General features: G+C 40.8%; 1 protein-coding gene across 1 annotated transcript in view; it reads right to left on the minus strand.

The window, feature by feature from the left end:
* Window positions 1-568: 568 nt before the first annotated feature.
* The window catches only part of LOC110446227, an 88,474-nt gene continuing 63,143 nt past the window's right edge, over window positions 569-25,899 (minus strand). Inside the window, exons 2-3 of the mRNA XM_021491266.1 lie at window positions 7,583-7,651; window positions 569-4,370 (exon numbers count right to left, since the gene is read on the minus strand). Of these exons, the coding sequence (XP_021346941.1) occupies window positions 4,107-4,370; window positions 7,583-7,651 (333 nt within the window). The 3' untranslated portion in view covers window positions 569-4,106. The remainder of the gene's footprint in view (window positions 4,371-7,582; window positions 7,652-25,899) is intronic.

Raw genomic sequence — 25,899 nt, forward strand, 5'->3', positions numbered from 1 at the left:
TCTCCTTACTTTTATAAAATTTGTGTAAGTGTTACTCGTGAAATGTTTATATTAACTTCGCTAACTTAACTATAGAACGTTACAAGCTTCCCTTACGTCGAAAACAGTATATGTGGGCTGGGATATGCAAATTGTTCGCGAACTAAACAAAATTATGTAATTTCATCAACAGTAGGTAATGCAAATTTCAGCCTGTTACTTATATTGACCCGATCACAACGAATGCTGGGTTACTATTTTAATTGAAAGTAGAATGATTCACGGAAAAATAGTTCAGACTTAATCAGACGAACCGTGTTCATTCCTAAAGGTTGGTTGTTATCATGTGGAGGTACAACCTTAGAACATGTGAATGTAAGTACATAAATACGTTTAGTGTGTACACTATGGGCTGGATACTATCGAGTTGTGGCCAGATGACAGTCTGGTAGGTACAGGTCATCACGTCGGAAGATCCTCGCCCTTTAACCTTCATTGACCTATGATCAATCAGTTCAGCGTATGAAACGTCACGTCACAGCTGACGTCATCCATTATTTAAAAAAATAACACAACACCATTAGCTATTGTTCTATTAACTTTAATCTGCTCCGTACATCTACTACAGTGACACCTCCGTGTTCCCGCCATCTCGAGTTGATGACGTAATGTCGACGTCATTAGGGTTTAAACGCTTAACAAATCGTTTGAATAGGACAAAATCACAGTGTTGATAGGATAGGGCGATTTTGTAATTTCTGATACCAAAATATTGCTTGAAAATAAAAAGTTATTTTACCAGTATTAACAGATAACTGAAGAATTTGTCCCAATTCTATAGGGTTTCAAACATTTCTTTCCCTCTTTTTCGCAGCATGAGTCCCTTCCTTATAAGATAACAAATGGTTACTGTGATAAGTGTTTTCCAGTTCACATGCCCTTCCTACTAATTGTCACGTAATTGCGAGTACACGGAGGTTAAATATTAATTGCATACTTTATTTGTGACCATCATGACCCATGGCTCCATTTCTTATCACATGATATGACGTACATAAGAAAACAAGACTATAATATAGCGACATCTGATCCGTAGATTCGTCCTTTCGTTATAACATTCCAAACATTTTCTATCTTTCTTTTCGCCTGAGTGAGAATATCACAGTGATATAGTCCTTACTCATGTATCGCAAAACTATTTCCATGTTAAAATTTTAGTAACTTTAAGTTAACTGTTGATAGAGATAAAGATAGGATCAGATCAACGAACAATAACTCTTAATGACAGTGTGCTATATATCGCATTATAAAATATCGTAGACTCTATGAAAGACGAAATATTGTAGAGATGAAAGAGCCTGCCCTATAATGGGCGCGGCCTAAAGAGGGCGTGTCTATATAATGGGCGCGGCCTAAACAGCGCATGCCTATACTGGGCGTGTACTATCATGTGCGAGTCATATACAATCTCCACTACGATGTGTAGAAATACTTGAGTGCATGTTCCTAAATAAATAATTACAGCATACTATGGATACAGTATGTTATAGACACTGTATAGAGACATTGCCTCTTCCGGTTATTATAACCCCTTTCCTAACCATTTTCAAAATTCAGACGTCGATTTGTATATAAATATATTTTTGTTTTGCGGTTATCTCCCCTTCAATGGAAAACTCTTTTGAAGAGATTTCTGCGATCTTTCTTTATAAAACAACATGATTTTTCATAAATTGGTACGGATTTGTGGTTTTCCATGGGAATGATGTCACAGCCGATATTTATATGTACTCATGGTAAGCAACATATACCATGCACCTATGTTATATTATTGCTTAAAACAAAATTAAAACAGTCAAATACAATTACTTGTAAGAAGACAAGTACATAACATTTAAAACCGAACACGGCAAAAGTTATCAGATATGAGTACTCGTATACCAAAAACTTATTAACGTTCGGTATTTACTATCTCATGAATATGTATGATTACCTGTGACGAAGAATTTCATGAATATGCATTGTAATTAAAACTAATGAATATGTATTATGGCAGTTTCTGGAATATACAAGGCTACTGGATACAAATCAACAGCTGTACATAAGGGAGAAGCGCGAGGAACATACATGTTAAAATTATTACAAAGTAAACTTCAAGTATCGATATTGTTATATTGTGTTCATATAGCGAGTATAGATAATCATAAATTGGAGATAGGACTTCAGAACTAATCACTTTAGCATCGCATATTGTGTATCAAAGCAATAGTAATAGTTTAGTATATAAAAAGCTAGTTGTTCTATCTTAGAAAATAAACGTGTAAAAATGAAACTGTTTCAAAGATCATCAAAGATCAATAGATAAGTTACAGGGTATCATTAAATGAAATTTAAGCAAAATCACAAGCTGTTGAAGTTCACAGTCAGTAGGATTAACGCTTGGCTAAGTGAGACAACCGTATATAAACCGACTCAACAACATATTAGTTTCAAATTGCATAATAGTCATACTCGTCATACGTAAACCAACACTGTACTGCGCATGCGGAAACACCGTTCCGGTATCAGCGAATCATATGTGCCTTCATGTGAGTAAATTTTACGGATGTTTTACATGGTAAGCAAGAATCGCCACCGCCAAGGCGTTTGAACCAAGGAATTTTGAAGGTTCATGCGTCGTATCCAAAAATCAACGACTGCCCAAGCGTGGTAACTAAAGGTTGTAGACTTTTCAGGCGCCGTATCCAAGAATCAACGACTGCCCAAGCGTGGTAACCAAGGGTTGTAGACTTTTCAGGCGCCGTATCCAAGAATCAACGACTGCCAAAGCGTGGTAACTAAGGGTTGTAGTCTGTTCAGGCGCCGTATCCAAGAATCAACAACTACCCAAGCGCGGTAACTAAGGGTTGTAGATTGTGTAGGCGCCGTATCCAAAGGCTTGGACTGCCAAAGCGTGGTAACTAAGGGTGGTAGTCTGTTCAGGCGCCGTATCCAAGAATCAGCAACTACCCAAGCCTGGTAACTAAGAGTTGTAGATTGTATAGGCGCCGTATCCAAGGGCTTGGACTGCATTGTGTGGAAAACCCAGGGCAATCGACTCTTAACAAGAATATATGCCTTCTGTATTAAGACTCGAAAGTATAGAAGGCGTTTTATGCTGTAGACATTTGCGCGGGATGTATTCTGTCATGATATGCGTAACTCTACGAACCGGAAGTCCATCCATGCTGGTCAGTTGGTTGTGCTTGGATACCTAACACTTGTAATATCTGAAAACCGGATGCGCTGTCAATCCGCGAGGAGGACTGTTTGCGCAGTATTAAGATGCGATAACAACGTCCTTATTGCAGCAACAACAGTAATAATCTCTAGACAATTTGTTACAGAAAATCTCGAGAAAACAAACGTAATGTTGAATTAAGTCTTATGGCTACACTTTTTTCGTTCAATGTTCATGAAAGCTACGAAATAGCCCGGGTGTCACATTCACACACGTACGTTCCCTCATACACGATCACCCTCTTACACACTTCCTGTACGAGCTCCCATAGTCACTCAGTCCGATTTGTATATGATCGTAGACAGAATCAATTCAATAAGGGTAATTGACACTGGACGTGTTCCGGTGATATTTTCAACTCGTTGATAAGTTAAAATGTCCCATATACGTATCCCATTGTTCTGTTGCTCTTTTGCAATTTTATCGTCTGTCACATATGCGCATCACGATCCAGACGCCCACTTCTTACACAATCGTACGTAGCGCACACAGTGCATATGTTCATGTAATTTCGGATGAAGAACTAACATCGTTTCGATATAAAATAGTTTAAGAGAAATATCAAGTAAAATTTCTTAGAAATGTGACTGTCATTGTCAGAAAACACTGTTCACACCCCCTGATGACGTCATAACGACGGGGACAGAATGACCGGAAGTTGTATGGCCCTGTGATATTATTGCTGCTACGTCTACATATACAATAAACAATGGTGATATTTACATTTCCTCAATACTACATATACTTTGATTCTTCCGTGAGGTGTGTCAGCACCTGTTTGATTGGTCCGTGAGGTGTGTCAGCACCTATTTGATTGGTCCGTGGAGTGCCAGTGGCACTTCCTTGATTAATTTGTACACACTGGCAGTTGTATAGGCGTTCGTGTGAACAGTTTATGGCCAAGGGATTTTTGAGATTTCGATTTCTTTTTGCTACTTGATGACACTTGACGAAGCTTGAGAATTTGACTCCGACAAATGACGCATCGAAGCGGAAGTGATCTCTGCGCAATCGCTGTCTGTATGGTCTTCACGAAGCACTTCCGGCATACGACCTTGTGTTCGCATGGGTAGGTCTGCATTGTTGCCTTGGCTGCCATACATATCACACACTGTAATGTATAAAGGACAAATGTATCACTTTATAGAAACGGATTCACACACAATATACTGCGATTGGATTAAAAAAACATGGGCTTTATCGATTAAAGTGTGCATCCATGATCTTGCAATAAAAAACGTTGGTATGCAATTTCTATTCAAATACGGTATCAGTTTCGGTATTAAACTCTCAAAATAACCCGAGGTTTAGAATGATGAGTCAAGCGGAAAATCGATCTCTATGAAAAACGGTAAAAGAACAAAATTAGTCAAACTCTTTTTTTCCGTATCCAATATAACCTCTCTTATCTCTCCGACTCTCGCGTAATACAACGTAAAACGTGATGGCGACACTCAAATTAACTTAAATTAGTTTATTATAGTGTCTCATGTAAAAGGTACAAGTATTACAATCTCTAAAATATGTCTACTCACCCACCCTTACATCCAGTCTATATTAGACTTACGAGACACTCACTCTTCCCCTATCATTCTAGACTGTAAAAATATTACATATATGTACATACTTATAATTTTAAAAAATGCCAATATAAAATTATAAAAAAAAATTGACATGAAAAGACACATTACTGCTTAATTATAGATCAAGTTGCGACGTCGATTAAGAATATTAACACAGGTTTTGGCACAGGATCTCGCCAAGTAAGGGTTGCTTAGAATTACAACTAACTTTTCATCTTTACTCATATTGTAAAAATCACTTGTGATTTTACTAGCCTCCTGTAATAGACCCGATCGGAGATCAACATACAAGTTACATTCTATTAAAACATGACTCTCTGTTTCTACCACCACTCAAAGGTATTCTCTCATATCGGCCTGTTTCGATGCGTATCGGTGCAACCCAACACCTAAACTTAGCTAGCGAACTACGATGTGGTTTAGGCATTACTAACATATTATAATTTTCTACCTCATAATTAAACTCAAATAACCTGTACATACGTAGTTTGTTATCTCCAGAAACACAATTTTTGGCTCCGGGACGGTTAAGTTCCCTTTTCCAATTTTCAATAAACAATTCCAAGCCACGGACCTTAGCGTCCTTAAGTAAATGCTTACTATTAATTGGATCTTTGCTATAGTTATCCAAGCCTAGCTCCCCGAGTCTGAAAATTAACCTGAAGTTCCAATTTTTATTTCGGTGGTTACCTATATGCTCGCTCCATGTAAATACAGCCTTATTCAATCTAGTATCCGACAGATTATGAAGACGACTCCAATGTCTAAAAACAGCTTGCCATTGGTTCACTATTACTGGAGTCCAACCCATGTCCTCGCTAACAGCTACGTTAGGTGCATAGCGACCAAGGCCTAGATAAAGTCTACATGCGCGATTTTGAATAGCCACAATACAACTAAATGTACTTGTACTCCATATAGCAGCACTGGCCACACTGTACTCTCATACAGTTTTGTGAAGATCTTATATGGTAAGCCTTCCATTGATTTAGATTTAACTATTAACAAACCAAGTGCTCTACCCGTTGATTTGGCCACGAGCTTTGCTGTAATGATTAATACAACCCATGTACTAAATAAACATTTGCTAGCTCTTTTATTGTCTGCTTTACCAATACAAAAACTTCTACAAGAGACCTTATCGGAGACGATAAACGTCGGTCTAGTCCACTCTTGTTTATTTAAGAAACAACCAACGAATGTGCGTGTTATGGTGGAATATATAACGAAGGTGGGAAATATTAAAAACAATATTTAACGAAGGCCACTTAAGTTTATTATTTCTCCGACATTTTCGAATCCCGATTTTTATATTTCCGCCATAAAACACAAACATGTGTTGATTATATCAGTTCTACCAAGTAAAATGTAATGAAATCTTTTCCGTGTCTTCTTCGGTGTCCTTACGCCTATGATAAGCAAGATGACAAAGATAATCTCATTATTTTAGTTAAGCTGTTCTTTTGTGCGCATTAATATTTATCACATAATGCCTATGTCTTCATTTCACAAGTTGAACGTTTTAATCACTTTTGACCCTGTGGGTAGTTGTCCTATTTTGTCTATTTAACCTGGATAAATTTGGGAAGACTTTTCATTTTCAGTCGCAATTTGGTCAACAGATGATAAACAATAAAAACTTATTTCAATCAACCCAACGCACCAATCTATCGACATTGCTCGTCAACACATGAAATCATCAGTTTTTAAAAGATTAACAAACACTATTTCAAGTCACCTCCACCGTAAGTTCGGCGGGACATTCTGACCGTGAGATTGACAGGTTTAAAGTAGATACATTGTATAGGTATAGGTTATATAGAATCGGTCAAAATAAATGCGTGTCCTCATTCGACAAAGGAAACCAGTTATATGGCTTACTTGTTTACAGTTGCGGGGGGGGGGGGGGGGGAGGGATTTTTGGAAGAGCGTTGGTCTGTTGGAAATACTCATGCAAGAGCATTGACTATTTTGTTTTAAACATATTTTATATGCAAAAAAATACAAAAGTTATAAAATATCAAGTTCGCCTTCTCCGTTAAAACAATAATGATGATATACACATATGGCTGCAAAGTAGAAAATATTGATGATTATAAATTAAGATGATTCAAAAGAAGACAAGAATAAGATAAAATGTAGAAAAGATATATCTTATAGATTATTTTTTGTATTTAATGTAACCTTACATGTCTCTTTAACCTGTATTTAATATAAACACACGTTGTAACATTACTATAAACAGTTTATAGTTTATATTATCATATTGAAACTTCTGTCAATGATACATATCATATAGTCACTAAAACAAAATAAATTTAATGATTTAAAATTAGCTTTAAAATCAACCTGCATGTGTCAACACTGTGGTAGCTTGATGACGCAGCAGACCGCATCACACAAAGAGCACATCCTTGAAACTTTCTTTAAAACGCACCGCACCATGAGGTCCGCTTTCAACAAGTATACATATACATATCCTTGGCTTCCTTAAGCGTTCTGAGCTGGCTATAGGCTCCTTGCTATTCCGGATGCGATCCACTGCGTCATCATAGTACAACAATGCTTACCACGTAAAAGTATATTTACTTTTATTTTAACATATTTTTAACTAAGCCCTTTTTAATTTTTAATGTATCTGGACTATCGTCCTATATAATATGGCTATAAACCAATGAAAAGTGTTGTTACATCGCAATCGCGGAAGAACTTATATGTGCCCGTTATCTCTCCTACTCACCTCCTCGTCCTCTTTCGGCGCCTTCGTACTACTGTGGTCGTGGTCATCTATCTTCGCCAACAGTTTATCCTGAAGAACACAAAAGTTGAAACAACCTTAAATCATATGAAGAAATTTATATAGCTTTCTACAGCAGATTTTAAAATGTCAAAACACAGGGGTTAAATGTGGTGTCAATACGCAAAAACAATCCCGACGGAACTGATCATTAACAGACACCAGATCAAAATCAAAATATATTCATTACAGGTAAATAACGTGGTATACAGGTATGTTATCTCAGAACAGGCTGATACTTGAGTTATCACCTACATTAGTATATGTTTATGTACAAATGAGGTATCGTTGCAGGTCATGTGACTGTGTATGACTCTGACGTACAAGTGTCTTGTTGTCTACTGCAAAATGCAGTTTCACACGTGTCCCACGTAAGCAGTACATTGTATCAGTGTTTCATGACAGATCGAAACTCGTCCTAAGAGTCTGCACAGAAACCGGATATCCGGTAATAAGGATAAAGTCCTTGTCAGCGCGCTAAAGACGGTGGTCACTTTAGAGATATAACAAACATTCCTGACGACAGATTCCTCATCAATTAGATTTGCAATTTTCTCTTAAATCCTGTCGTTTTAGGAACTCATTGTTACTCTGCCCTGTCAAACTTGATGGCCGTAAGTTGTCTTAAAGGCATATGCTCTCTCGATATTAGTGGCGAGATTTCACGTTAATACATTTTGTATTGATCTAAAAGTATCAGCTAGCCGATCGAGAGCCGGATCACTCAAGGCGCTAGGAAGGCATTCCCCGTACACAGACACGAGAGACGGAACAATTACAGAATGGGATAGTACCGCATTTCACGTGCATACAAGTACACACGGAAACGGAGTAGGGGTAGATGCAGTATAGTTCTTCACTTATACACATGAGCCGGGACACTGAGGTAGTGGGACAGTACACCACTTTTCACGTACATAATCACGAGAGCCGGGAAACTGACGGAGTGGGATAGTACAGCACTTCTCAAGTTCATAATCACGAGAGCTGGAACGTTGACGGAGTCGGATAGTACAGCACTTCTCACGTACATAATCACGAAAGCCGGGACACTGACGGATTGGGATAGTAGACCACTTCTCATCTACATAATTATAAGAGCCGGGACACTGACGTAGTGGGATAGTACACCACTTCTCACCTACATAATCAGGAGAGCCGGGACACACACCACTTCTCACGTACATAATCACGAGATCCGGGACGTTGACGGAGTGGGATAGTACCCCACTTCTCACGTACATAATCAGGAGAGCCGGGACGTTGACGGATTGGGATAGTACCCCACTACTCACGTTCATAATCACGAGAGGAGTCAGAAAGAACACCACTTATCACGTACATAATCACGAAAGCCGGGACACTGACGGATTGGGATAGTACCCCACTACTCACGTTCATAATCACGAGAGGAGTCAGAAAGAACACCACTTATCACGTACATAATCACGAAAGCCGGGACACTGACGGATTGAGATAGTAGACCACTTCTCATCTACATAATTATAAGAGCCGGGACACTGACGTAGTGGGATAGTAAACCACTTCTCACGTACATAATCAGGAGAGACGGGACACTGACAGAGTCGGATAGAACAACACTTATCACGTTCATAATCACGAGAGCCGGGAAACTACCGGAGTGGGATAGTACAGCACTTCTCACAAACATAATCACGAGAGCCGGGAAACTGACGTAGTGGGATAGTACACCACTACTCACGTTCATAATAACGAGAGCCGGGAAACTACCGGATTGGGATAGTAAACCACTTCTCACCCACATAATCACGAGAGCCGGGACACTGACGAAGTGGGATAGTACACCACTTCTCACCTACATAATCAGGAGAGCCGGGACACACACCACTTCTCACGTACATAATCAGGAGAGTCGGGACGTTGACGGATTGGGATAGTACCCCACTACTCACGTTCATAATCACGAGAGCCGGGAAACTACCGGATTGGGATAGTACAGCACTTCTCACCTACATAATCACGAGACCCTTGACACTGACGTAGTGGGATAGTAGACCACTTCTCATCTACATAATTAGAAGAGCCGGGACACTGACGTAGTGGGATAATACACCACTTCTCACCTACATAATCAGGAGAGCCGGGACACACACCACTTCTCACGTACATAATCACGAGAGCCGGGATGGTGACGGAGTGGGATAGTACACAACTTCTCACGTACATAATCACGAGAGCCGGGACGTTGACGGGATAGGGATAGTACACAACTTCTCACATACATAATCAGGAGAGCCGGGACACTGACGGAGTCGGATAGAACAACACTTATCACGTTCATAATTACGAGAGCCGGGAAACTACCGGATTGGGATAGTAAACCACTTCTCACCCACATAATCACGAGAGCCGGGACACTGACGAAGTGGGATAGTACACCACTTCTCACCTTCATAATCACGAGAGCCGGGACGTTGACGGGATAGGGATAGTACACAACTTCTCACGGACATAATCAGGAGAGCCGGGACACTGACGAAGTCGGATAGAACAACACTTATCACGTTCATAATTACGAGAGCCGGGAAACTACCGGATTGGGATAGTACTCCTCTTCTCACCTACATAATCAGGAGAGCCGGGACACACACCACTTCTCACGTACATAATCACGAGATCCGGGACGTTGACGGAGTGGGATAGTCCACCACTTCTCACGTTCATAATCACGAGAGCCGGGAAACTACCGGAGTGGGATAGTACAGCACTTCTCACAAACAAATCGGGAGAGCCGGGACACTGACGGAGTCGGATAGAACAACACTTATCGTGTTCATAACCACGAGAGCCGGGAACCTACCGGATTGGGATAGTACACCACTTCTCACGTACATAAGCGGGAGAGCCGGGACACTGACGGAGTCGGATAGAACAACACTTATCTTGTTCATAACCGCGAGAGCCGGGAAACTACCAGATTGGGATAGTACACCACTACTCACGTTAATAATCACGAGAGCCGGGACGTTGACTGGATAGGGATAGTACACAACTTCTCACATACATAATCAGGAGAGCCGGGACACTGACAGAGTGGGATAGAACAACACTTATCACGTTCATAATTACGAGAGCCGGGAAACTACCGGATTGGGATACTACACCACTTCTCACCTACATAATCACCAGAGCCTTGACACTGACGTAGTGGGATAGTAGACCACTTCTCATCTACATAATTATAAGAGCCGGGACACTGACGTAGTGGGATAATACACCACTTCTCACCTACATAATCACAAGAGCCGGGACACTGACGGATTGGGATAGTACCCCACTACTCACGTTCATAATCACGAGAGGAGTCAGAAAGAACACCACTTATCACGTACATAATCACGAAAGCCGGGACACTGACGGATTGGGATAGTAGACCACTTCTCATCTACATAATTAGAAGAGCCGGGACACTGACGTAGTGGGATAATACACCACTTCTCACCTACATAATCACAAGAGCCGGGACACTGACGGATTGGGATAGTAGACCACTTCTCATCTACATAATTATAAGAGCCGGGACACTGACGTAGTGGGATAGTACTCCACTCCTCACCTACATAATCACGAGAGCCTGGACACTGACGGAGTGGGATAGTACACCACTTCTCAAGTTCATAATCACGAGAGCCGGAACACTGACGAAGTGGGATAGTACACCACTTCTCACCTTCATAATCACGAGAGCCGGGACGTTGACGGAGGGGGATAGTACACCACTTCTCACGTTCATAATCATTGGGATAGTACACCACTTCTCACGTACATAATCAGGAGAGTCGGGACGTTGACGGATTGGGATAGTACACCACTACTCACGTTCATAATCACGAGAGCCGGGACGTTGACGGGATAGGGATAGTACACAACTTCTCACGTACATAATCAGGAGAGCCGGGACACTGACGAAGTCGGATAGAACAACACTTATCACGTTCATAATCACGAGAGCCGGGAAACTACCGGAGTGGGATAGTACAGCACTTCTCACAAACATAATCACGAGAGCCGGGAAACTGACGGAGTGGGATAGTTCAGCACTTCTCACGTTCATAATCACGAGAGCCGGGAAACTAGCGGAGTGGAATAGTACACCACTACTCACGCTCATAATCACTAGAGCCGGGAAACTAACAGAATGGGATATTGCATCACTTCTCACGTACATAATCACGAGAGCCGGGAAACTGACGAAATGGGATAGTACACCACTTCTCACGTTCTTAATCACGAGAGCCGGGAAACTAACGGAATGGGATAGTACACCACTTCTCACGTACGTAATCACGAGAGCTGGGACACTGACAGAGTGTATAGTGCATCACTTCTCACGTACATAATCATGAGAGCCGGGAAACTGACGGAGTTGGATAGTACACCACTTCTCACGTTCATAATCACGAGAGCCGGGAAACTAACGGAGTGAGATAGTTCACCACTTCTCACATACATAATCACGATAGCCGGGAAACTAACGGAGTCGGATAGAACAACACTTCTCACGTTCATAATCACGAGATCCGGGACACTGACGTAGTGGGATAGTACACCATTCTCATGTACATAATCGCGAGAGCCGGGACATTGACGGAGTGAGATAGTACAGCACTTCTCACGTACATAATCACAAGATCCGGGAAAGTAAAGCTTATCACATACAAGCTAGATACGTCACATTGATGGAGTAGGGTAGAACAGTACTTCAAGGACATATACACGTTGGGCGTGATTTATTAAGAGATCGTTTGTTTATATTTTATTTCCGTGGTTCCAACTTTGTTAACTTAATCCCCCATTTGTCCCCAATTCTGCTTTTCTCAGTATTGATCATCCGGGTTTACAAATATGAACAAAATAAATGTCAAAATACAAGACTGAAATGGACAAAATTAATGCTAAATTTGAACTTTCCAACTGGATGTTTTACTGCATCTACTTATTAATTGACATTGCGTTTTAACACAATACCAGACTATTTACTTTTTGTAGCAAACGGTCCCTCCCCGGTGTTTATCTTGTTTTTATTGGCTCTACGTCTCCTGTTTACACGTTCCTTGATTTTATCAGCCAACCCGTACAGTGGAAGTGATTTGGTTTCTCTACAATAAAACGGTTGGTAAGACAGCAGCAGAAACAGAGCGCAGACAGTTCTACAGAATATCGATACGTCTCAACCGGGATGACAACGAGCAAAACGTTTAACTGTGATGCATGGAGGCGATGTAAAGGCTAGAGTAATCTCTCTACATGTCTTAACTCACAACTAAGTGCCAGAAAGAGTTACACGTAATGTAGTGCTATTTTTCCCCATTCCTGCCCATATACACTCAACCTGTACAGATGGGAATAGTTTGTGACACTTAGCGTAGCCCGTAGTTTTGTAACACCGATCTTTGATTCTGTTTAGTATGAAATAGTTTGTGACACTTAACTAAGTCTGCAGTGTATGAAATAGTTAGTGATACTTAACTAAGTCTGCAGTTTATGAAATAGTTTTGACATTTAACTTAGTCTGCAGTGTATGAAATAGTTAGTGACATTTAACTAAGTCTGCAGTGTATGAAATAGTTTGTGATATTTACCGTAGTCTGCAGGGTATGAAATAGTTTGTGATTTTTAACTTGGTCTGTAGTGTATGAAATAGTTAGTGATACTTAACTTATTCTGCAATGTATGAAATAGTTAGTGACATTTAACTTAGTCTGTAGTGTATGAAATAGTTAGTGATACTTACCTTAGTCTGAGTGTATGAAATAGTTAGTGACATTTAACTTACTCTGTAGTGTATGAAATAGTTTATGACACTTAACTTCGTCTGTAGTGTATGAAATAGTTTTGACACTTAACTTAGTCTGTAGTGTATGAAATAGTCTGTGACACCTAACTTAGTCTGCAGTGTATGAAATAGTTTATGACATTTAACTTAGTCTGTAGCGTATGGAAAAGTAAGTGATACTTAAGAAGTCTGTAGTATATGAAATAGTCTGTGACACTTAATTAAGTCTGTAGTGTATGAAATAGTTTGTGACACTTAACTTAGTCTGTAGTGAATCAAATAGTTTGTGACATTTAACTAAGTCTGCAGTGTATAAAATAGTGTATGACACTTAACTTAGTCTGTAGTGTATGAAATAGTTAGTGATACTTAAGAAGTCTGTAGTATATGAAATAGTCTGTGACACCTAATTAAGTCTGTAGTGTATGAAATAGTTTGTGACACTTAGCTTAGTCTGTAGTGAATCAAATAGTTTGTGACATTTAACTAAGTCTGCAGTGTATAAAATAGTGTATGACACTTAACTTAGTCTGTAGTGTATGAAATAGTCTGTGACAATTAAATTAGTCTGCAGTGTATGAAATAGTCTGTGACACTTAAGTAAGTATGTAGTGTAAGGAATAGTCTGTGACACTTAAATAAGTTTGTAGTGTATGAAATAGTCTGTGACACTTGAATAAGTCTGTAGTGTATGAAATAGTTTGTGACACTGAACTTAGTCTGTAGTGAATCAAATAGTTTGTGTCATTTAACTAAGTCTGCAGTGTATAAAATAGTGTATGACACTTAACTTAGTCTGTAGTGTATGAAATGGTTAGTGATACTTAAGAAGTCTGTAGTATATGAAATAGTCACTGACAGTTGATTAAGGCTGTAGTGTATGAAATAGTCTGTGACACTTACATTAGTCTGCAGTGTATGAAATAGTCTGTGACACTTGAATAAGTCTGTAGTGTATGAAATAGACTGTGACACTTAAATAAGTCTGTAGAGTATGAAATAGGCTGTGACACTTAAATAAGTCTGTAGTTTATGAAATAGTCTGTGACACTTAAATGAGTGTGAAGTGTATGAAATAGTCTGTGACACTTACATTAGTCTGCAGTGTATGAAATAGTCTGTGACACTTGAATAAGTCTGTAGTGTATGAAATAGACTGTGACACTTAAATAAGTCTGTAGTGTAAGGAATAGGTTATGACACTTAACTTTGTCTGTAGTGTATGGAATAGTCTGTGACACTTAAATAAGTTTGTAGTGTATGAAATAGTCTGTGACACTTAAGTAAGTATGTAGTGTAAGGAATAGTCTGTGACACTTAAATAAGTCTGTAGTGTATGACATAGTCTGTGACACTTAAATAAGTTTGTAGTGTATGAAATAGTCTGTGACAATTAAATTAGTCTGCAGTGTATGAAATAGTCTGTGACACTTGAATAAGTCTGTAGTGTATGAAATAGTTTGTGACACTGAACTTAGTCTGTAGTGAATCAAATAGTTTGTGACATTTAACTAAGTCTGCAGTGTATAAAATAGTGTATGACACTTAACTTAGTCTGTAGTGTATGAAATAGTTAGTGATACTTAAGAAGTCTGTAGTATATGAAATAGTCACTGACAGTTGATTAAGGCTGTAGTGTATGAAATAGTCTGTGACAATTAAATTAGTCTGCAGTGTATGAAATAGTCTGTGACACTTGAATAAGTCTGTAGTGTATGAAATAGACTGTGACACTTAAATGAGTTTGAAGTGTATGAAATAGTCTGTGACACTTAAATAAGTCTGTAGTGTATGAAATAGTCTGTGACACTTAAATGAGTTTGAAGTGTATGAAATAGTCTGTGACACTTAAATAAGTCTGTAATGTATGAAATAGTCTGTGACACTTAAATAAGTCTGTAGTGTATGAAATAGTCTGTGACACTTAAATAAGTCTGAAGTGTATGAAATAGTCTGTGACACTTAAATAAGTCTGTAGTGTATGGAATAGTCTGTGACACTTAACCTTTTCTGTAGTGTATGAATAGTTTGTGACCTTTAACTTAGTCTATAGCTGATGAGACTTTTTTGACTCGTGTATGTTCTACTGAAGAAATGCGAAATGAGTTTCAGTTTGTCAGGGGCATTAATGCATTACATTGTACATCTGAAATGACTTTAATCATACAATGTATATACCTTGTCCTTATACTTTTACATAATATATGTAATACAATCGATATTTATTATGTTTTTTATGTAATATATTTAGTGTGCCTTTATATTTTATATACCTTTAATTATTTACAGTGTACTCTATACAATTATTATATTGAAAGAATAGTATACTCTAGTCAGCAGTGAATATGTCTTTCTCGGTGCCAGTTGTGTAAATAGTATTACTGTGCCTACACATATTCGAGGAAATATAAACGCTTTCAAAACAGTGTTGTAATCGATTTAAAATCTGTTTGTAGAACGAATACAAATTAGAAAATTAAGAAAAGTAAAAGAAAAATATAACTTAAAGGCTCTTATTCAACCTAAGAAAGAATGCTATTTGGTATGTACATAGCATAATGAAGAAGCACGGGTCTTTTGAGAAAGTTATCGATCGCTACCTAATAATGTTATACTGTCGTTTATAGAAATCATTCTAATGATCTACGTATACGTATAGGCAGTGTAACATCCTTCTCTCTCTGTGTCTCTACCTGCCTCTCATAGTTACCCTGTTCTCTCAGATCACTACACCAATTTATCCTCAGTATTATATTTTGGTCTACTCCAATGTGCCACTGATACTCCTGGTTTGCTGACCATTCCCTTAACAGAGCAGCGTGAAGCCAAAGAGGACGTTACTGAACCAAACCAGAACCTTCTTCTTACCTTTACCTTCCCGAACTCTCCCTTCCTCTTACCTTCACCTTCCCCCCGGTCCTCCCTTCCTCTTACCTTCACCTCCCCGCACTCACCCTTCTTCTAACCTTCACTTTCCCGCACTCTCCCTTCCTTTTACCTTTACCTTCCCGCATTCTCCCTTCCTCTTACCTTCACCTTCCCGGTCCTTCGTTCCTCTTACCTTCACCCTCCTGCAACTCCCTTCCTCTTACCTTCACCTTCCCGCACTATCCCTTCCTCTTACCTTCACGCACTCTCCCTTCTTTTTACCTTTACGTTCCCGCACTCTCCCTTCCCCTTACCTTCACCTACCCACACTCTCGCTTCCTCTTACATTCCCCTTCCCGCACTCTCTCTTTGTAGGCCTTAGAAGCTGTACATGTATGTACTTGCATCTCAAACATTTTTTGTACTCCCAACATCTTTGGTTGAAGTCAATCATTTCCTTTTGAAATGAATGTGACTTTTGAACACCTATTTACGCCAACATCAAATGCTGAGGAGATAAAGAGGACACGTTTTAGCTTTTAATCCACATTAGTCCCGGGGACTTGCTCTCTAAAAAATAAATGACGGAATGCGTTGAGAGACCTGATTAATTTCACTAAAAGCAGTTAATTTAACAAAAATGACGCATGTACGTCAGTTAGACTTGTCGTACATGTAGAGGTAACACACACCGTGTTTTGCAGGCAAACATATGGTACATCCGTCACACGGAGAACTGGCGACCGTCACATGACTGGCAGGGCCTGATTGCCTATTTCCTTAACATGACGACAAACAATCAGAAAATTAGACGAGTCCAGTCAAATAACGAGGCCAGTACTGACGCTGATGGTATTTGACCGGAAATCGATTTCCCAAACAGGAAGTGACTATTGATGCCAACTGTGGTCTCCATTATTTTGGCTCTTTATTCAACTTATTCCAGCCCTTTAATGCAGAAGAAATGTGTGTTGTTTCCGGTACCTGTACCTTTCTGTCGACCGCCAGGGTGCGTTATTGGTATGATCAGTCATTACCAGGGTCGACACCACAGTCCATGTTCGCGCAGGATCGATACTACTGGGCCAAACGATTCTTCATGTGAATGAAATTGAGGGATTTATCATTTTTATTGCAATTATTTTGTGTCGTGTTGTGATTTCTTTTACTTACAAATCGTTATCCTGCTGAGTTGAAAATAGCAAAACAACATGAGATATATTTCATGTATAATCATTATTATCACGAAGTTTCAGCTGAAACGGAGGCCTTGAAGTGTCGAGGGTTGTGGAGGGGGTGACGTCTGTGATAGGGACCGTATAGAGTGACGAGGGGTGCCGAGTGATGTCTGTGATGTATACCGTTTTGTGACGAAGGGTGCCGAGTTACATTTAAGTCCTTATAGTGACGAGACGTTCCAAAAGTTGTCCGTGATTGGAACCGTATAGTTGCAAAGGGTGCCGAATGGCATCTGTGACGTTGGCCGTGTAGGCACGAAGGGTGTCAAATGACATGTGTGTCAGAGGTTATGTAGTGACGAGGGGTGCCGAGTGACATTGAAGCTTTAGCTTTCACGATGGGCACCTGTATATGTCTGTTTAAAGAGGGCTACACATTAGTATGGTTCATGGTTACGAACAGATATAGACTCTCTGAGTGACATGGATATAGCTGCTTTTAGTCTTTTTCAACACTTATACCGATATAAAGATAATCGCTACATGCTAGGGCTTCTTGTTAAATACATGTCTATACAAAATGTAGATGTAAATGATTAATGTTTATATAGGACATACAGCGGCTATGTAAATATAGAAAGGTGCAAATTCATATGGATATAATTGTTATGAAGAAAAGTATCGAATGGTATTGATGTAACTTTGTAATGGCGCTGAGTAGGAGGGAACTTTTAGATTTGACGAGGGCTACCGAGTGGCATTATTGTCGTTCCGAGAGGCATGTAAAGTATCCTAGATATTATTGGTTTGAGTGAAGGTTATTTCTGTGGTGAAGGGTGCCGAGTGGGGGTTATTTCTGTGGTGAGGGGTGCCGAGTGGAGAGTATTTCTGTTGTAAGGGCTGCCGAGTTGAGGTAGTTTCTGTGGTGATGGGGTGCCTAGTGCAGGTAATTTCTGTGGTTAGGGGGTGCCGAGTGGATGTTATTTCTGTGGTGAAGGGCGCCAGGTGGAGGTTATTTCTGGGGTGCGGGGTGCCGGCTTGAAGTAATATCTGTGGTGAAGGGTGCCGAGTGGAGGTTATTTTTATGGTCAGGGGTGCCGAGTGGAGGTTATTTCTGTTGTTAGGGGTGCCGACTTTAGGTAATTTCTTTGGTTTGGGGCGCTGAGTGGAGATTATCTTTGTTGAAGGGGTGCCTAGAGGAGGTTATTTCTGTGGTGAGGGGTGCCGAGTGGAGTTAATTTCTGTTGTAAGGGGTGCCGAGTGGAGGTTATTTCTGTTGTGATTGGTGCCGACTTTAGGTAATTTCTGTGGTTCGGGGCGCTGAGTGGAGATAATTTTTGTTGAAGGGGTGCCTAGTGGAGGTTATTTCTGTGGTGAGGGGTGCCGAGTGGAGGTAATTTCTGGGGTTATTGGTGCCGAATGGAGGTAAATTCTGGGGTTATGGGTGCCGAGTGGACTTTATTTCTGTTGTTAGGGGTGCCGAGTGGAGTTTTTTTCTGTTGTGAGGGGTGCCGACTTTAGGTAATTTCTGTGGTGATGGGGTGCCTAGTGGAGGTAATTTCTGTGGTTAGGGGTGCCGAGTGGATGTTATTTCTGTGGTGAAGGGTGCCAGATGGAGGTAATTTCTGTGGTTAGGGGTGCCAAGTAGATGTTATTTCTGTGGTTAGGGGAGTTGAGTCGATGTTACTTCTGTGGTTAGGGGAGCCGAGTGGCATGTCGAATCAAAACTAGCGACTGCTCCAGTCCACATGTAGGTACATATAAATGGAAAGTGAATTATTGATTTAAGTTGTAACTGAAATTGTCCGTGGGCTGCAGAGATATATCTATGTCAAATATGCCTGAGAGTATTATGGTGAGAACCATGGCGTTAATATGTGTTTGTTGTCTCAGCTCCGAGACAAGTACAACTTAAACGACACGATTGACGCGAACCTTTTCCTGGAGTCGCCGCTAACACACCACGGCAAAAATCAATTCCAAAATCCTTTTCAAACGAAATATATAAGTCCCTAACGTTTCCAAAGAATGGTTTTAACAGCATTGGGAAATCGAACAGAAGTTAAAGGCAGCGCTAATATTAATGCAACTGAATACACGCTTCGTTTGATCACTAGTCGTGTGGCTAATTACGTGCTTTAATTACTTCTGTCTAGTTTCACAAAAAGGTCGAGATCTAATCAAATCTCCAGTACCTTGATGCCCCATCTCGTCCCTTGGTGTCCTCGGGTTATCAGCGCTACTGTAAGGGAACACTTTCCGGTCGAACTTAACAGGACGTTTTGTGTTTTGGGGGCAATAAATGATGACTACCGGATCTTAACAGAAGAAGAGTGGTGATTGATGATGGTGGGGCTATCTTAATGAAGTGCAGAATTTGTACTAATTATGCATGTTTCTTACACTTTTGGTGGGTGGAGCTTAGACTGAGGAAGACTGATGAGGAATTAAGTCCCCCTCCTGATGAATCGGACGACTGTTTGCTGGTGATGGATTGGAGGAATGACTTTTGTTGATGATTTCTTCCTTATCCTCAGGAAGGGCACTGGTTTGTCAGGCTTCATCCCGTACTCCAGTGTTTACATGATGACGAAGTTACCCCAACATGTAACCTCATCCGACCCCATCCCAACATCCCAAAATAGTGTCCCTTCCCCTTTAGGTGATTAACTCCCATTATGGTACATAATTAAGTGCATGACTACCAGGAGCCCCTCCTCCGGTATCTGCAAGCCGCGTCCGTATAGTAGCTGTTTCGCATGTATACCTTGTTTGAATGACGGACAGGAAGCTGTCCTTCATTGCCGGACAGACACGCCCCTATGGCAGCGGCACATATTCTGATTTAAATGACTGACAGAAGACACTCGGCAGTGATGGGCATGCGGACACTTGCCTAGACTAGCCGTCTGTTCGCTACCGTCCCCACCTCTGCACCTGGACATTCCTAGGCCTATCGTGGTGTTGTATTTAGTGTCAATCTTTACCGACTCTAATGATGAGAACAAAATCAAATGCCGTACTCAGTTTAATTGATCGATTGCTTTTCTGCAACGTAATACCAGTGCAATAGCACCAATGAGTCATTCGCGCTCCTTGGAAAACTGCCTCTGATTATAGAAGATGTCTTTGGTGAAATATTAGGCTTAACCGCCTAGACGTATAATAATCTATCAAACACCAAACTTATTAGGAGCTAAAAATAACTTTACGACTTTGTGCATTTGAAGGCACGAATGATGACGACGACTTTCGGCTCGATTTCCAAAAGATTTAGAAATATAACGAAGAGTGGTGATGACCTGAACATAAAGACCGATAGGTGGCGCTACCATCACTACTATCATAAACCCGAGTGAACAGGTACCTGTTGCATCCTATAAATGCATGTTATACAACTACCGATAGTATTAACATCCGGGTGACGTTTATGTTACAGGTTTCAGAGCAACTGGGTTTGTTTTGACACTAGGCGAGCGGGAAAGTGATAAGGTATATGCAGCATTTTGGTAGTTCATATGTCAAATTGTACGACCAGACGATGACTTTTGATGCATTATGTAGGCGATGTGTACTTCCAGAGATTGTGCTAGCCATGAAATTCTATAATGTTGTAACTTAGACATGCATAGTGGGCGTCGCCGGTCATTGTTGACGCAGCTTACGACCCGGTGGCGGATTGGTGTCGCCTCTCCCACGCCTCTTTGAAATCTTAAACGTCGACAAATCACCATTGGACACCTTCCTCCGACAGACCTAGTATAAATGTCTGGGCGGTCAACTCGCCATGAATGTTGATTTGACAGGGAAACAAGAGGTCCAATGACCTTAGCGGTCACCTGAGTTATATCATAGGTACTGGTAGCTTTATTTTATCGTTTAGATGTGATGTGGAAATCAGCATGTACACTAAAGGAACACAATACTTGTCATGTCATCAAAGGATAAGAGTTTTAAAATATTGGTAAATGTTCCCACCTAAGATGATTCTGACCAAGTTTGAATAATTTTCTGCTGAAAATGGATAAAATATACATATATATGTCATTTCCCTGTATAAACTATAGTAAACTTTACCCCCTCCCCAAGGAGAAACGCATGGCTCAGGGGTCCTTAAATTGACTGAAGTACCTCTGAGTCTGGAAGATTTTTAAAACATTGGTAAATTTGCCCTTTGGGGCCCAGCCCTGGCCCCTAGGGATGGGGTAGGAATTCCAATTTTACAATTTGAAAACCATCTTCCTCCATTACATTCTCACCAAGTATAAATAATTTCCTACAGAAAATTGTCAAATTTACGCAATAGTGTTATTTCCTTATATAAACTATAGTAAACGTTATCCCCTCCCCAAGGGAGAAGGGATGCCCGGGGGTCCTGAAATTCACAATTTCAATACAGCCCGTCATGATCTTTCCATCCATTCACAGAAATTGACTGTAGTGCCTCTGAGTCTTGAGAAGAAGACTTTTGAAATATTGGTTAATTTCCCCTTTGGGGCCCCGCCCTGGCCCCTGGGGGTTAGGGTAGGAATCCCAATTTTGTAATTAAAAACAATCGTCCGCCAAAGATAATTTTCACCATGTAAGAATGATTTCGTACAGAAAATTGTCAAAATATACACAAACGTGTTATTTCCCTATATAAACTGTAGTAAACTTTACCACTTCCCCAAGGGAGAACGGATGGCTCGGCGGTCCTGAAATTTACAATTTAAATAAAGACCAGATGATCTTTCCATCCATGCAGAGAAAATGGCTGTAGTTAATGTACCATTGAGTCTGGAGAAGACGATTTTTGAAATATTGGTTAATTATACCTTTGGGGCCCCGCCCTGGCCCCAGGGGTTGGGGTAGGAATCCCAATTTTACAATGTTGTAGCCTCATCTACCAAAGATGATTCTAACCAAGTTTGAAAAAACTCCATCCACTGGTTCTTGAGTTGAAAATGTTAAAAGGTTTACGGACGACGCATGACGGACGACGACGGATGGAAAGTGATCGGAATAGGTCACTTGAGCAAAGAACAGGTGACCTTAAACCATTCGCATGGCAGTGTGATCGCCCTTAGTAAACGGGTACAAAAGTTCCATAGATAGTGACACCATTCATTCTGGCTTCCGATAACAGAGTGATGTATACAACATGGCACCATCTGCTAGCACGTAAAGCAATAAAGGACAATACGTGTATGATTTGGTTTGTTTTGGGTTTTACGTCCTCCAAACACCAATGGTCAGATTGATGAAGACGGTGTCAATGAATGAATAACCAGTCAATGACCATATTTAAGTGTTATCTCATTGAAATGTCATAACCTGGACACGCCGGCATGCCCTCTACCCAGTCATTGAAATGTCATAACCTGGACACGGTAGCATGCCCTCTACCAGGTCACTGAAATGTCATAACCTGGACACGGTACCACGCTCTCTACCTGGTCACTGAAATGTCACCACCTGTACACGGTAGAATGCCCTCTACCTGGTCACTGAAATGTAATAACCTGGACACGGTAGCATGCCCTCTACCCGGTCATTGAAATGTCATACCCTGGACACGGTAGCATGCCCTCTACCCGGTCATTGAAATGTCATACCCTGGACACGGTAGCATGCCCTCTACCCGGTCACTGAAATGTCATAACCTGGACACGGTAGCATGCCCTCCACGTGCACCCGTTCACTGAAATTTAATAACCTGGACACGGTACCATGCTCTCTACCTGGTCACTGAAATGTAATAACCTGGACACGGTAACATGCCTCTACCCGATAGTACATGTACATGTGCATGTATCATCCTGAAAACGGGTAAAAGGAAAATTGTCGAAAAGAATGAGGTGTCAAAGAAAAAGAGCCCTAAATGAAACGATTTAGTAACTGCATGTAAGAAAGGTTTACATAATAAAGTACATGTAACGTAGAAGGGCCGGTTAGAGTGAAGTAGCAAACACCGGGTAGATCATGTACTTCTATATTAAGACTCTGCGCGCTGTCATTCGGGCAAACTAAATATAGTTATTAATTTAATAACAAAAAGCACATAATCTCCTTATAAAGAAGGGTATCGCATAATACACGCGTAGTAATACACGGCATCAATAGGTGAGAGCAGCTATAACGTTTAGACACGGTAACCCTACTGGCGTAGGTTTCTATATATATGGCATCAGGTTAACCTTAGCATTGATATAACAATAAAGCAGCGTTAAATGATCAGGACGGCTGTGGTCGAAATGTACTCTATAATTCTTTCACACTGATATATCTGTCCATAAAATATATCCTCATATTGTCAGGCCTGTGATGTCTGTCTCCTTGGGGCCGACCCTTTAAGCTGAGTGGACTGATAGACGGGTCGGCATGAGCCGGTCGTTACGCTTATTTCGGAGCATTTGTTTTTACATAGCGATATGTCACTGTAGGACAGTCTGTCTGTGACACTTGGCCCCCACTCACCACTTCCCAATACATAAAATGCATGTCGGCCGTGAGCACGAGAACGTGTCGTGCATGCTGATGTTCTCCTTATACTGCTAGTACTGTTTAACCTGGAGACAGCACTATTGAAGGGTCGTGAATAACGTTTTGTAGCAAAATTGATCTACTTTAGTAGAGTTAAGTTCAACCTGGATTTGAATGCAGACACATGCACCATAAATATTGTATAAAATATGTTTTTGCATCACCGACATCGTGTATACCATGATATTGCTTAGATATTTGGCCTGTATGAATGACATGTTCATTGTGCATCACATATCCCAGATAAGTCACATGTTGAGGAATAAACAACACTGGCTAAAAGAAGTTCACAGATAACGAGAGCACGGTTCGAGCTTGATATTATGAGGTTTTACGTCCTCGTAACAGCTAAGGTCATATAAGGACGGGTGCCTAGAGAGGTCATATAAGGACGGGTGCCTAGAGAGGTCATATAATGAAGGGTGCCTGGCGAGGTCACATAAGGACGGCTGCCTGGAGAGGTCACATAAGGACGGGTGCCTGGAGAGGTCACTCAAGGACGGGTGCCCGGAGAGGTCACATAAGGTCGGGTGCCTGGAGAGGTCACATAAGGGCGGGTGCCTGGAGAGGTCACATAAGGACGGGTGCATGGAGAGGTCACATAAGGACGGGTGCCTGAAGAGGTCCTATAGGGACGTGTGCCTGGAAAAGTCATATAAGGACAGGTGCCAGGAGAGGTCATACACGGACGGGTGCCTGGAGAAGTCATATAAGGACGGGTGCCTGGAGAAGTCATATAAGGACGGGTGCCTGGAGAGGTCACAACAAAGACGGGTGCCTGGAGAGGTCACCTACCTGGAGAGGTCATATAAGGACGGATGCCTGGAGAGACACTGCGTAAAACAGTATGGAAGAAAGATTATTTTTTTACTGAATGTCACAATTGGGGTGGTATACCATTTTGTTTTCGATGTCCTCTTAGTAGAAGACACAGAAGAAAATATCCAGGGGGAGAGGAACACTTATGACATGCAGGCCTCGTCTTCCCGCGAACCTGCTGAAGGACACCATATATATATATCGATGACGAGTACACAGTTTGTGTAATCAGCAGAACTACATGTACTATATGTGATGAAGACGTTTTGGGTAACCAACGTAACCTAAAACCGTGGGAGGTGATCAGAGCGCCATCTGTTGGATACTCATGCATGTCGGTGTCACTCAACGCTCCACTTTGGATATATATTGTATTTGTGTTATATGGCCCTGCCATTAATAACCATTAGCATGTTTACCTATCGGATCGGCTAAGTCCTGCAAAGAAAAATCGATGTAAAACAAGCGGCTGGAAGCAAACGTAAATATCATTTTTCTTATGATGTGACATCGTTAGTGAGACTCCGATCATCCGGAAATCTTCGGTGATGTCATATTTAAGGAATTGATTTCCAGGAAGTCGACTATGTTTAGAAATATACACACCAATTAAAAAGTCTAGACCAACGAGATTCCATTCTACACATAAACGAAAGCCCAGACTAATAAGGTTACACTGTACACACAAACCAAAGTGTCCAGACTAACAAGGTTCCACTGTACACACAAACCAAAGTGTCGAGACTATCAAGGTTCCACTGTACACACAAACCAGTGTCCAGACTAATAAGGTTACACTGTACACACCAACCAAAGTTTCCAGACTATCAAGGTTTTACTGTACACATAAACCAGTATCCAGACTAACAAGGTTCCACTGTACACACAAACCAAAGTGTCAAGACTATCAAGGTTTTACTGTACACATAAACCAGTGTCCAGACTTACATTACAATGTACACACAAACCAAAGTGTCCAGACTAACAAGGTTCCACTGTACCCACAAACCAGTGTTCAGACTAACAAGGTTACACTGTAAACACAAAACAAA

This window comes from Mizuhopecten yessoensis, unplaced genomic scaffold (genome assembly GCF_002113885.1).
Source record: "Mizuhopecten yessoensis strain PY_sf001 unplaced genomic scaffold, ASM211388v2 scaffold2657, whole genome shotgun sequence".
Lineage (NCBI taxonomy): Eukaryota > Metazoa > Mollusca > Bivalvia > Pectinida > Pectinidae > Mizuhopecten > Mizuhopecten yessoensis.